A 13,227-nucleotide genomic window follows, 5' to 3' on the forward strand; every position below is an offset into this window, starting at 1 on the left:
TACTGATCAAATCCTGATGAAATATCGCTAATAAGAAGCCATACCCCAATACACAATCAAGTCAAACCCACAAACAACGAAACCACCAAAACAAACATCCCAAGTCCCACCGTCGTCACACCCGGCCTCGCGGCGCCGTTAGCAACGTGCAACCCCACAATATACGCATCCGTCGAGGAATTCTTCCCATTAGCCGAAAGACACCCCCCAAACGTAGAAAGCGCATTCTTCTTCGCGTCGTAGGTCCCCGGAAGCTCGCACCACTCGTAGCAGCCGCCGGCGAGCTGGACGGGGTTCGGCGCGCAGCAGGCCACCATGGGCGCGTCCGAGGTGTTGCGACCCGGCGTCGCGACGAATGTGATGTTCTGCGGGATCGGGAGGGTGGAGAGCTCTGGAAGGCTGCTGCGGTTGATACATGTTGCGTTGGGCATTGTGGGCAGGTTACGTTTGTTTTAGAGCGTGAGAGGTTGTTGGTGATGATGATGGGGCTGGAGTTGTCTGCTCGATGATTATCCCTGCTATTCGTAAGGTTTCGTGGAGAAGGAGAGTCTCGCAAAGATATCGTGCTTTCACTACTGAATGTCCTCTCATAAAGTTGAAGAAAGGGCCTTGTCCATCCAGGAAACTTCGTAATTAAGATAGATGAGATCTCTGGCGTAGTCCAATATCGGCCCATCTCTAAACAGCTGCCTAGCATCGACTTGGCAGCCCCCAGAACCCAGTCCCGAAAAACCGTACGGCACAGCAGGGCCTGATTCTATAAAAGAACGGACTAACGACCATCGTGACCAAGGGAGCGGCGAAGATCTGGGGTTGGTTCGTTGACGATCTTTGCGATTGACGAATGGTAGCGCTTACTAATGACGTCGAAGGCGACGGATGAGCTGTGATGTTGTCTTAACTCCCCTTTTCATGCGTGGATGAACTAACTAATTCGCTACGGATTAAGTGGAAAGCTAAGGTACTTTGTTCGATTTGGACGTTTGTGTTCCTCAAGTTAAGCACCACCGCTTGGTAAGATGTCGCTACAGCCATCTATCAAGACTTGAAGGGGTTCTTGGCGGCCATGTAGTCTTCGCGATGCCTTCAGTCTGCCTCGACGTACAGACGTTTCGCGAACACTTCATGCCAAGGCCGAGATAATAAGTCTTCCCGCAGCAATCGATAATATATGCGCTTACTCTTAGCCCGAGAGAGAATGAGAATACGGCTTCATTTAATACCTCGACTCTCTAACCATGAAGAAGGCACTCACCACCTCACGAATCCCCATCTCCAAAAACATCCTCAAGATCCCTCAACCTCCCAACCTTCAACATCCTCCCCTCCCAAGCCGTAAGTCCCCCCTCATCAAAATACACACTCAAAATCCCCTCCTTCAAAGCAGGCTCCATATCCCTCACTACACTATCCCCAACAAACACCATATCCCCCGCCCCAATCCCAAGATATCTCAAAACCGCCCCAAACAACCCCTCCGTCTTCGCAACCCCAAAGAAATTCGTCGTCGCCAAGAAATCAATATCCCCCTCAATCCCCAACTCCTTGACAGTCCTCTCCTGCGCATCCTGCGGACCCTCCGTAATCACAGCAACTTTCTTCCCGCTGGCTTTCAACCTCTTGAGTAAGCTCTCCGCGCCATCTTTCAACTGGAGATTCATTTAAAGTCCGCTCATACACATCCAACAACGAATCCATAAACATTGCATCATCGCTCGGCAATCCGAAGCGGTCCAGGACCGAGGCGAAGCGTTCCCGTCGATACTCAAACGACGTCTTGCCGTCGGCAAACGCGGACGCCGTCTTATCGCGTAGGACGTGGCCGTACGCCTCTTTCAAGTCATCTAGGGAGGTCCCGTGTCGTTGGGAGATGGCCTCGAGGGTTTTGGCCGTGGCGGCGGAGGAGGCGCGGCGGTATTCGTGGAGGGTGTCGTCGAGGTCGAAGCCGAACCAGGGTTTTCTCTGCCAGGCTGGCTTTGAGTTGTGAGGTGATTTTGGATCCGTCCATTTTGAGATTCGTTGAACGTTGAACGCAAGTGCTTGTGATGCTTGTGGTTAGCCGTAGCCGTATGCAAGCCGCAAGAAGTCGTCTTTCCACCCGGGCCATCACGGTTGAACCCCCGGAAACCGGCGGAGCCCGCCGTCGGCCCGGATTGCCGTGCTTTGACTCGGTCGATCCATCCTCACGCAAGGGTCATCACGTATCAGGCAAGTTATTGCAAAGTTACCATATTGACTTGCAAATATCTTAATTACCAAAGGAGTCCTGTGCCCCAAAGCGTCTTATCCAGCGTGCTGTCATCCGGCAGCAAGCGCAGCATGTAAAGACTAGTAGTAATGTACAATTGACCGGGAAGAATTACCTCCTCTCACATTATCTCATCGTCTCCAAGGGTCTCATCCACGTCACCAATATCATACCCCATTTCCCTTGCGTCCTGTGCCCTCTCGCTGGCCACGCGTGTGGCGTGCCATGCATCCCACTTGGCCGTGTCGCTAGCTGACTCGACGACTGGCCGCTTCGCAAGTCCCTTCTTGCGGAGACGACGGCGCAGCTGCCGCTTGTCATAAAAGTCGAGTGTGTTGATATCGATAGTCGTGATATCGGTACCTGTCACGAAATCCAACGCATCCGCCCAAAGATCTGACGCCTCCTCGGAATACTGATTAGTGAGTTGGCGGCCTAAGCCACCTGTGGCCCACTCGTCGAGCTTCACTGGGATAGCGACACCCCAAGTGGGATCCGTCGGTGACCAGACGCAAGGTGTCGAAGAACATGTAGTTGGCCGACAGTAAGCCTCACACATGGCAGACTCGGCAGCATACCAGAGTGAGACCATGAGGAATACTAGCCCAAGGAATGTAAGGCGCAAGGGGTTGCGATGATAGAGGCTCGGTACAGGAAGGTGAAGATACGACACTTCCTTGACGGGAGTCTGGCCAACGCAATCTGGGCAATCGCGGGCATGATCCGGGTTATGGCGGTGATGCGACCCCTTAGCCAGCGGCTGCTTCTCAGACACTTTCTCAAGTGTAGTGGCAACGTCATGCTTGCCCTCGGCATGAGAAACCTGCCCCTCCAACCGCTCGATGCCTTGCTTGGCGGTACGAATGTTGAAAAGCCCGTCTTTCAATGTCTTGCTCATCCTGTCGTACTGCTCCAGCTCGTGATTTCGCTGACTCTTGGTAATGTTGGGCTTGGCTGCGACTTCCTCTTTCTTAACCGCAATATCATCGAGCATCGACTCGATATCTATCGATGGGTCGTCCTGAAGCTTCTGCATGTTAAACAGTTCTTCGAAATCGTCCAGTGTGGAGTCTTCAATCTGATGAATGCGTTGAAGTTCCATAATATCGTCCTTGACTGTTGGCGGCTTGACTGAGTTGGTCAGAGGCTTGCGCGGCCGAGAGGTTGATCTGTTGCGGCGTCGCAGGCTGGAAGTCGTACTCGTTCCAGCTGTCTCCTTCTGATCGCTTGTTTCAGAGCCCGATCCACTGGCCTTGAAGAGTGTGTCTGCCCTTGACGACGGGCGTGATCCTCTTCTGCTGTGCGGTCTATCGAAAGTCGCGTTCGACAACGGGCCAGGCCTCGTCAATGGGGGCAGAGTGTTCTCCTCGATCCGTTCGACCTTGAGCGTCGCAGGTGTCTCGACGTAAGCCCCGGTCACCCTAGGTGTAGGGAGAGACAGCGGGTCGACTTTCTTCGGCCGAGGAGTCTCGCCCGCGAAAAGGTCCTTATCCTCATCCTCGGTGGTAGGCTCCGCGGAAGGTGCTCTCGATCCACGCTCAGATTGGTTGTCCGCAGGCGCGAAAAGGTTCATCTCTTGCTCGATGCGGTCGGTAGGATCACCATCAGACAAGGCCACGCTCTTACGGTTGTCCTTGGCGGAGTCGGTTGACTTCTGACGACGTTCCCGGCGCCTTGCAGCGAAGTCCACGCGAGACTTTGGCCTCCGTGCTTCCGGCGCCTTCAGCTCATCTGTGGAACTGGACTTGGAGTCATCCGTCCCTTTCGTCTCAGTAGAAACTGGCTCGGATACTTTGATGGTTCCTCTGCGAGTTCGTGGTGGACTGGCCTTGGGCTCGGCTTCGTGGGCAGACCGTGTGGTCTCGCTTCTGCGCCGCTGTATCTCAGCCCTCTGCGAAGAAGGCTCCTTGGAAGTTTCTTTCTCGAGCCTTTCCATCTCAAGCTTCAGCTTCGCACGCTTTTCCTCCTCAAGCTTCTCTTTTTCGAGTCTTTCCTTGTCGAGCCTCTCCTTTTCGAGCCTCTCCTTCTCGAGCTTCTCCTTTTCGAGTGTTTCCTTCGCGAGTTGCTCCTTCTCGAGCCTGTCCTTCGCAATTTTCTCCCTCTCCAACCTCTCCTTCTCAAGTCTATCCCTGTCGAACCTCTCCTTCTCCAGTCTGTCTCTCTCGCGTGTCTCCTTCTCTAGCCTTTCCTTCTCGAGGTCTTCTATGCTAGGCCTCTTTTTCTCATCTGTAGTTGCGGGTTGGGCATGGGTCTCAGGGGCAGGGCTGCTGCTTGCAGCTCTGGCGAGCCTCTGCAATATGTCCCTCGAATCCGTCCGCGCATGCGCGCCTAATGGCCTCGCAGGCTTGGGACTCGCTCGCTCATTTCGGCTCGCAGGCGTCTCGGATAGCGACTTGTTGCGCTCGCGCACCGGCGAGTCGCGATAAATTGTGACAGGCGTGTTGGCGATATGCTCGCCGTCTTCTGTTGGCCATTCCGACTCTCCACCTGCCTCTCGGATAGGCGTCGACTCTCTCGCAAAGTCCCCGCTGCGCCGAGCTTCCGGCGACACGGATCTCGTCATTGAGTTCTGTTCCCTAATCTCCTCCAATCGGCTAGTAGCCACGGCCTTCTTAGACAATAACTCGGCTTCTCGGGCTCGTATCTCGTCGAGCTTCGTGTTCTTTGGCGGAACTTGTGTATCGACTTCTTCTCGGTCTGGCAGATCATCGGGTGTCGGGTAATAGGAGCGCCTCGGTTGCTTGGCTAATTGCTCCTCAGCCTCGGCTTCTCTCTCGCGAATCTCCTCCAGCCTTGTATTATTCCTAGCTCTTGGCAGGGCCTTCCGCGACTCGGCAAGCTCCTCCTTGGCTTTCTCTTCCCGCTGGCGAATCTCGTCGATCCTAGTATTCGAGCGCCCAGCCCGAGGAGAAGGTCCCAGCGATGACTCCCGCCTGAGATTCCCGTTCATTCCCAAGAGCTGCTCTTCAGCATAAGCGCTGCCGTAAGAGGATCGTCGATCGGAGGCTTCGCTAAAGCCAGCGCCACCGGTTCTTATCCGTGGACTGTCTGAAATCTGCAAGTCTCCCGCCGTGAAATCTGCATCGAGCTGCCACGCGTAACTCTTGTCTGGAGATCGGTATTCCGGGTTCGCAGAAGCCGGACGAGATGTTGGCGGAGTGGGTTCCTGGGGGAGACGCTCTACAGAGGGCAACGGTGTGTCGGCTGAAATATTATCCTCTGGCTTCGGGCTGGCGGATCGCTTAATACCCTTCTCATCCTGCTCCAGGAGCTCCTTTATGTGTCCTTCAGGAACATGGCTCTTGGCGAATGCTCCAGGACGCGGGCTGGCGCTCAAACTGCCGTAGCTTGTCCTCCTACCCAAGCCCGAGCTTCCATTCAAGCTGCTATTACTGGCTCGCCGGTTCACACTCGAAGACCCGTTGAGGCTGCTGTTGCTTGTCCTCCTCGCCAGGGTGTGTCCTGTCTCGGCAATCCTTGGTCCCACTCTGGTCTTACCAAAGAAATGGTCCTGATCCCGAGACGCGCTCGGCGATTCCGCCATCTCGCGCTCATATTGACTCAGTCGACGATCGAAGCTTCCAGAGCTGGAGAGGCTGTTCGAGCCTGGACTACCGCCGTATCGTCCGACGTAGCTGTCGCGCAACGAGTCGCTCGACATTCTCGAAAGGGGTCTGGGGCGGCTGTAGTCGACCGCATCTTTGCCTAGAGATCGCCGTGATTTTGACTCGTCGGAAACTTGTCGATTGGTATAGGGGCGTGGGGCAGGGCTTGGCGATGCGTCGATGGCCGCGGGAGTAGCTCGCCGCGTCTTTTCGAGAGTCTGTACACGGTTCTCGTCCGCCAGCTTCCAGGCCTCGGCAACAGAGAATCCGGAGCCTTTGACGAAAACGCCTATTGTGGATTTGGGTCGGGGAATGCGGGAGCCGGGAGAGACGATCTCGATGGAGTGGTTCGAGTTGAGGGACGGCGTCTGCGAAAGGGAGCTCGAAGGTCGGGGGATCGCGGCACGAGAGGGGGGTCGGCCAGTCGCACTGGTTTGGGCGTTCGTTGGCGAGTATCCAAATCTGTTGCTTCCCGCTGCCGCTTGGGAGGGATTCTGGGGCTCGAGGCTCTCTCGGGAGGGTTTGGAGAAGAGTGGTTTACGGCCTTCCTCGTCAATAGTCAATTGAGTAGAAGCGCGACGGTTCGCTCGCGCGCCGAGGCCGAAGGAGGGTGATGGATTGTATTCCATGGCGACTTGTGGTTGTGGCCACGTTCGTAGTTAGTGGTGGCGGCAGTGGTGATGGTGGTGGTGGATAGTAGGTTGTCAAGCTGCGCGCTGCTGCATTTTCTTGCGATGCGACGCGATTTGGCGATTGGTCGCGTCATAACAGTACGAGAACGCAGTGGGAAAAGCGACACGAGCTTTCAAAAGCTATGAGGCCAAGATGGTCAACCTAGCCGTGTTTATTCGCATTGTCGTCAGGGGAAAGGTGGTCGCGCAAAGGGGAAAGACAATATTTTGGGTCGGAGAACGAGCAAGTGGTGAACCGCGTCTTCCCAGGGAAATTGACCGGGGGGTATCCCTGCCGCTCTTTCCCATTTGGATCAATGCTCCACACTGCCCCTCCTAATCTCGGAGCGGAAAAACAGATAGGAAATGACTAATCAGGAGCTTCCGGTCCAAAATAGTCCAAGCTCCAGGATTGCACGCCGGTCTGGACCCTGATGGTCGATCCCGTCCCAGAAACGGTACGCCGTAAAGTAAGCGGCTCTCAAAGACGTTTAACGGTATCCGTAACCACGTTTCTGGGTCTTGTTCCCCAGAAAACAAACGACCTTTGTTCACATGTTTGACATGCCTGGCTGTCTCTGTAGTATCGTGTCAAGCATCCATAGACCTCCACAGCTCATACAACGCTCATATCCTAAGCGAAGATTATACGTTACGACTCGTCATGTCAAACCCTTGTCCAATGGCCCATTTCAATCAACGGGCAACTCGGTGAGCTATTCCCCTTCAGGATGGGTACCCCTGGGCGCTCAGGGACACCTGCAGGGACCAGGAGCTCGACGCAACAAAGTGGAGGAACTCCAACACCAGTGCATCATCTCCAGGCTCCAGCTCATCCGAGCAGTCAGCATAAGCAACGCTCTCATAAAGTCACGACTCGTTATTCGCAGTCACGACACACGACTCACATCTCATGACGCACCAGCTTAGAAGCTGATGAGCACGAATAACGGACGGAACCCCCCCCCCAAATCTTGAGTTCCATACAGAAGATTCACACCAAGAACAACTTCAAGCTATGAGCTCCCAGGCAGAAGTTATCCGGCCATGCGGCAGCATGTACGATGCCTCCTACCAAACCACCATTCCGGCACCTCGCTCGGACCTGGCTTACTTCCAATGTACTGTAACTAACTGCCTCACCACAGGGAAAAGTACTCAACAGCCAGGCACTCCCTCGGCCTCTACCGATGCGTCGCCGTCACCGGCCGCTACATAATCCCACCAAGCATCATAACCCTCGACCAAGCCAAACCAATTCTCCAACATGCCGTGGCACAGGTCATTGCAGAGCAACCCTTCATGCAGGTCGGCATCGCCGACGAAGACAAACAAACAACCTCGTTCGTGCGCGTGCCACAAATCAACTTGTCAAACCATATTCAGTGGTTCGGTCCGTCCCACCCCGGCCCCGGCTCCGACACCGACTCCAGCGCCGGTGGACCGGGACCGGACGCAGCCCTCTGCAAACACCTCTCCCACCAACACGACCAGCTCTGGCCAGAGATAACCCAGCGTCCGCCCTGGAAAATATCCATCATCCCACTCCAAACCTCCCAAGACCACCCAACCCATCTCGAAGTAACCTACACCTACCACCACGCAATAAGCGACGGCACAAGCGGCTCCATCTTCCACAAACGCCTCCTCCACGCCCTAACCAACCCCCTCACCACCACCCCAAATCTCCAAAACAACATCCTCAACCTCCCAAACCCACCAGCCCTCCCCCTCCCACAAGAACACCTCGTCAACAGCCACATCTCCTGGCCCTACTTCCTCCGCGAACTATGGACCGCCTTCGCGCCCGCCTGGCTCAAGCCAACACCAGAATCACCGCCCTGGACAGGCAATCCCATCAACCTCGCCACGCCCTTCCACACAAACATCCGCATCATCACCCTCCCACCCTCAACAGTCACCGGTCTCCTCTCCGCCTCCCGCGCCCAGAATCAAACTCTAACGCCCCTCCTCCACGCGCTGGTAACAGCCTCCCTCGCGCACCACATCCCCCCTTCCTCCGCGCCCTCCTTTGAACCCTCCTCCGCCATCAGCATGCGCCGCTTCGTCCGCGACAAAACCCTCGACAAAACCCTCGACATTGACAACAAAATGTCCGTCCTCGTCACGTCGACGAATCATCCCATCTCCACGGCCCTCACCACCGCGCTCCGCGAGTCTTCCTCTTCCTCTTCCTTTTCTCCGGGTCCAAAGCTCGAAAGCGCAATCTGGGCCGTCGCATCCTCCGTTAAAAAGGACCTCCAAACGAGGCTGGCGAGCTTACCCCACGACGACATCACGGCTATGCTGCGGTACGTCGGCGACTTCCACGACTTCTTGAGGAAAAAGGATGGGAAGGCGAGGGGGAATAGTTGGGAGGTGAGTAACCTGGGCGCCATCAACGGCAGCAGCAGCAGCAGCGGCGGCGGCAGCGAGGGCGAGGACGACAAGGGTGAAGCGGGTTGGAAATTAACCCGCGCCGTCTTCTCCCAATCCGCCGGCACAGTCGCCCAAGCCTTCTGCGTCAACGTAGCCGGCATCGCTGGCGGAGAGACGACGATTACGGTGACGTGGAACGAGGCTATCGCCGAGACGGAGGTCGTGGAGGCGCTGGCTGTTGATCTCGAAGTGTGGACGCGGAAGCTTGCCAATGGCGAGAGTTTTTAAGGGGGGTGACGGGTGAAGTTGGTGAGGGTACGAGGAGGTTAGTTTGACCTCTGAGAGACTACGACGTAAAGATGCAATATTATAATAATAAAAACAGACTTTTCCTTTTTCCTTTCTCTTTTGAATCAACCAGTATATAATGATAATATGCTTTCCGCTGCAGACGAGATTACTTCAAAAATATGCCTCCTATTGACACAGGTTAAGCAGAGCTTCAAGGTGAACCACATCTGCTTGTGTCACCCAAGAAATCCGTACCCATCGACCCGATGGACGGAACCTACGAAAAGCGATCACCTTCCACACCAGCGATAGATAGCCCAACACCTCAAACACTGTCAAAAAGCCACGAGGGACCACGTTCAAGTCGATCAGAGCAAACAGTCTTGAACAAGAAAATGCGGAAGGGTTACTCATTAAATCTATAATCTGTTTCCCACCGGCATCGCGCCAGGGGGGGGGGGGAATATTTCTCGAAGGGGAGCAGCACCGTTATGTAACGTCCCCCACACAATTCTTCAGTCTATGTTCTCATCTCTTTGATCATTACCATTTTGATGAATAAGGAAAAGAGGTAAAAAACAGGGCCAGTCAAGATGACCTAGACCCTGTTCCTCACAACCCGCAGTCCACCCCACGGGAAAAGTCGCTCTTCGGACCCTCGTGGAAATCCCTCCCCTCTCTCTCATACAAATCAACGCCGAGAATGCAATGCCATCACATGGAGACCAGATCCCGGACCGCGAGGCAACCCTTCGCTCTATCATCGCTCACAACACAAAAAAGAAAATTGAAAACCAATCATGACACTCTCTCGTTCAACTACCACTGATCGTTTTGGCGCCGCCTTGCCGATCCACGGAAGTAGTCGTATTGGGTCGGGTCCGGGTCAGGCGTCTCGGCATCGGCCTGAGGGAGTCCACTATACCCCCTCGGTCCGCCACCTAGAGCTCCAACACTCGGCCCCCCCGTGGGTGCGCTCATCGGCATACCCGCGGCATTTCTCACGAGCGCCGTGTCGCTGCCGTTGCTGTTGATGGTGTACAGGGGGCTACGGGACCGCTCGCCCATGGTCGACTGTTGAGCGAAACCAGCTTGGGGCGGTCCCATGGTAGGGGACTGACGGCCGCTTCCAGTCGGTGACATGTAACCAGCAGGCGGAGTAGGCCTAGAGCCGAATCCAGACTGACCAGAGATGTCGCGGCGCTGACCCGTCATGCCGCCCTGCAAAGCAGCGCCCGTGGGCGTTCCGGGACGAGAGCCGAAATCGGACATTGATCCAGGAGTGCCGGGACGCATGATGTCGGGATCGCGTCCAAATATGTCGCCTTGGCCATGCTCTTGTGCGAATTCCGCACGGTTCTTGTAGAATTCGAAATCCAGGTTGGACTCGGAAACGAATTCGAAGCCAGGAACACCCTCTGATTTGCCCGGCTTGCCAGCCTTCATGGAACCCATCGCGTACACGTCCGAGTAGCCAGAAACACTCATCATGTCGCCAGTATTGACGTCTCTTCCATCGGAAAGGCGACCCTTGTACACGACATGCAAGTAAGGCTGCGCCTTCTGGTGCACCATCGGAGTGATGAGAGGCTTGTACAGGGCCGGGTGGCCGAAACGCGAAGCCAAGCGCTCGCTGCGAAGGCGAGTTTCCTTCATCACTCCAGCCTCGGGGTGCTTGGCAACGTTCGTGGTCGATAGGTAGTGGATCTTGTCGTCATACAATCGGGAGCAGACGACCTTGAAAATGATCAAGCAAATGGGCAGTGGAATGATGGCAAAGGCCTGGCTATGGTAGGCCCAGTCGGCACGCGCCCATGAGCTGAGGAAGAAGACGCAGTTCGATAGGAAGACGGCAAAGAGCATGCGGTTGAAGAGTACGCGCCAGAACATGCCTCCGGACTCGGTCTTGGTGACGAAGATGTAGAGCAAGAGGTACTTCTTGAGCCAGTAGTCGATTCCATAGTACAACGCGGCAGCAGGAAGAACCAGGGGCTGAATTCCAGAGAAACCCAGAGCAACTGTCGCGTAGTAAAGGAAGTAGTTGTAGTAAGAGGCATACTCGAAAGTGGGCGGTGCCGTAAGCTCAATGAGCTCTCTGGGCGTCGGGCTCGAGAACTTTCGCACGAAGAAGCTATGGATGAGTTTCCAAAGCTGGGCGAGATCGATGGCGGCACCGAGGTTGCGCTGGAGGAGCCAAGTGACCCAGAAGGGACTGACTGAGCAAAGCGCCGTGAAGATGGTGGTTGCGAGGTTCTGATCAATGATAGCCTGCCAAGCGTCGACGCTCTTTTCGCTCGTTTCGCTCACGATTGCCGATACCAGCGACCACACGGTACTGAAGAGCGAGAAAACGATCAAGTTGTTGAAGACGAAGAAGGCGTACAACTTGGCCAGAACGTGCCTCTCACGGCCCGTCTTGGTCTGGTCTCCGGCCTTCATCGAGAGCCGACGGAAGATCATGGGCAAGACGAGATAGACCAGCGACATCAAACCGGGAGATGCGATACCCTGAACAATGGACCACCATTCGGGGTTGGTTTGAAGTTCCGTCTGAAAGGCCGGCCAGACCTTGCCGAGGTTGTTGAGGTCGATGAGGAAGATGGCGATCATGGCGTTCGGAGCGATCCAGACGATGGTGAGCAACGCGATCCAGAGGTTGTTCACGATACGCTTCATGCGGCGAACCGAGGGCGTCAGAACCAGATTATCCCAAAGGATATCGTTGGGGCGCGGGGCCATGGTGATTGTTGCGCCTTGCGGATGTTTCTTGCGGCTGGCGTATGCAATATTGTGCGCCTCAGCAATGTCTGCGTAACTGGCAAACCCATAGGGCATGGTGCTGCGCTTGTCAACACTCTGTCGAATCTCCTTGATCATGAGTTCAAGCTCCTTGATGCGCTGTGTCAGGTATTCGATAGCGTCAACCTTCTGTCCCTTGGGGTACGTCGCAAAAGATGGGTCCTTCTTGGAGGGCTTGCACATCGGTCTGGCAGCCGGCAGTTGATCGGGCTTCTTCATGTACTTTGCTAACACTTCCTCCAACTTGCGAACGGTATGGTCATGCTGCTCGATCAGCTTGGGGAGTTCCCTGACGTTACGGGCGATGGCGGTGCGAGAGAAAGAGGAGGCCGGCACAACTTCGTCGATGATTGTCGCGATGCCTTCGTCGGAGCACTTGGCTTTGGGAATATCGTACATCTGCTAGGGTCAGCTTGGATCCCGGTCGTACGTCATCCGAAAATCAAGTCTTACCATGAGGGTCCGGGCGTGCAAACTGTTTTGGTACTCTTCGCTCTCGAAATACTTGCGTCGGAGCCGCAAGACCTTGCGGTAGTTCCACCACAAGAAGCCCATAACAACAAATGTGATGATGTACGCAACTGCGACTTGTGCCCAGTACGCATTACCCCATACTGCAATGGGAGTAATCAAATCGATCCAGGTTCTGTCTGTGGTCGAACTGCTCTCCGCAGTGCTCAAGTAGGTGGGGATCAGGATTCCGAGACCAAACACGGAGATGGTCGCGAAGATGTAGAGACACATGCGAACGAAGCGGAGGAAGACGGTGGCGTCCATGCCGACGTGATGCACCAGCTCATCCTCGGTGGTATTCCATAGCGGCGGGATCCAGGACCAAATCTTCTTGCCGATGGGCGGCGGAGCATGTTTCTCGTCGGCATGCTTCAACTTGGGCGCATAAACGGACTGGTTATACGGTCGAAGAAAGGAGAAGGTGACGGCAATACCGACAGTAACACCGAGTGAGGTGCCCAAAGCAGCCCAGACTGAGTTCTTGGCGAGCTATATGGCAGTCAGCATTCAGCGCGAATTATTGATAGCTCAAATGATACGGGGTCCATGTACCTGAGAACTGAAAGGGTTCTTCAGCAGGTCCAACAGCTCTTTTCCGGCGTCGGTGCTCATCTTGAAAGGTTGAGGCCCCTTGGGGCGAGGGGAGCGAGTCGCGTCTCTAGGTGATCTCGGCAAGGAAGAGGGCAGCGAGAGACTTGGTGATGATGTTATTTTTGCACCG

The 13,227-nt window shown here is 55.2% G+C and overlaps 3 protein-coding genes across 3 annotated transcripts; 1 reads left to right on the forward strand and 2 right to left on the reverse strand.

Annotated features, from left to right (window-relative positions):
- Positions 1 to 56: 56 nt before the first annotated feature.
- Positions 57 to 6,482, reverse strand: BDP81DRAFT_399237 (uncharacterized protein; the record flags this gene model as incomplete). Its single annotated transcript, XM_060588552.1, has 3 exons — positions 57 to 402; positions 1,679 to 2,039; positions 2,411 to 6,482. The coding sequence occupies 3 exons, from the start codon at positions 6,480 to 6,482 to the stop codon at positions 57 to 59; spliced, it is 4,779 nt and encodes a 1,592-aa protein (XP_060439537.1).
- A 716-nt stretch (positions 6,483 to 7,198) lies between these two features.
- Positions 7,199 to 9,321, forward strand: BDP81DRAFT_410522 (alcohol acetyltransferase). The gene is made up of 2 exons (XM_060589129.1): positions 7,199 to 7,583; positions 7,673 to 9,321. Exons 1-2 carry the CDS (start codon positions 7,543 to 7,545, stop codon positions 9,189 to 9,191), a joined length of 1,560 nt encoding a protein of 519 aa, XP_060439538.1. The 5' UTR covers positions 7,199 to 7,542; the 3' UTR covers positions 9,192 to 9,321.
- A 692-nt stretch (positions 9,322 to 10,013) lies between these two features.
- BDP81DRAFT_331723 (uncharacterized protein) lies at positions 10,014 to 13,118 on the reverse strand (the record flags this gene model as incomplete). Its single annotated transcript, XM_060585530.1, has 3 exons — positions 10,014 to 12,392; positions 12,447 to 12,995; positions 13,059 to 13,118. The coding sequence occupies 3 exons, from the start codon at positions 13,116 to 13,118 to the stop codon at positions 10,014 to 10,016; spliced, it is 2,988 nt and encodes a 995-aa protein (XP_060439539.1).
- Between the last annotated feature and the right edge of the window lie 109 nt (positions 13,119 to 13,227).

Source organism: Colletotrichum phormii, assembly GCF_030913505.1.
Source record: "Colletotrichum phormii strain CBS 102054 chromosome Unknown BDP81scaffold_28, whole genome shotgun sequence".
NCBI classification, from domain to species: domain Eukaryota; kingdom Fungi; phylum Ascomycota; class Sordariomycetes; order Glomerellales; family Glomerellaceae; genus Colletotrichum; species Colletotrichum phormii.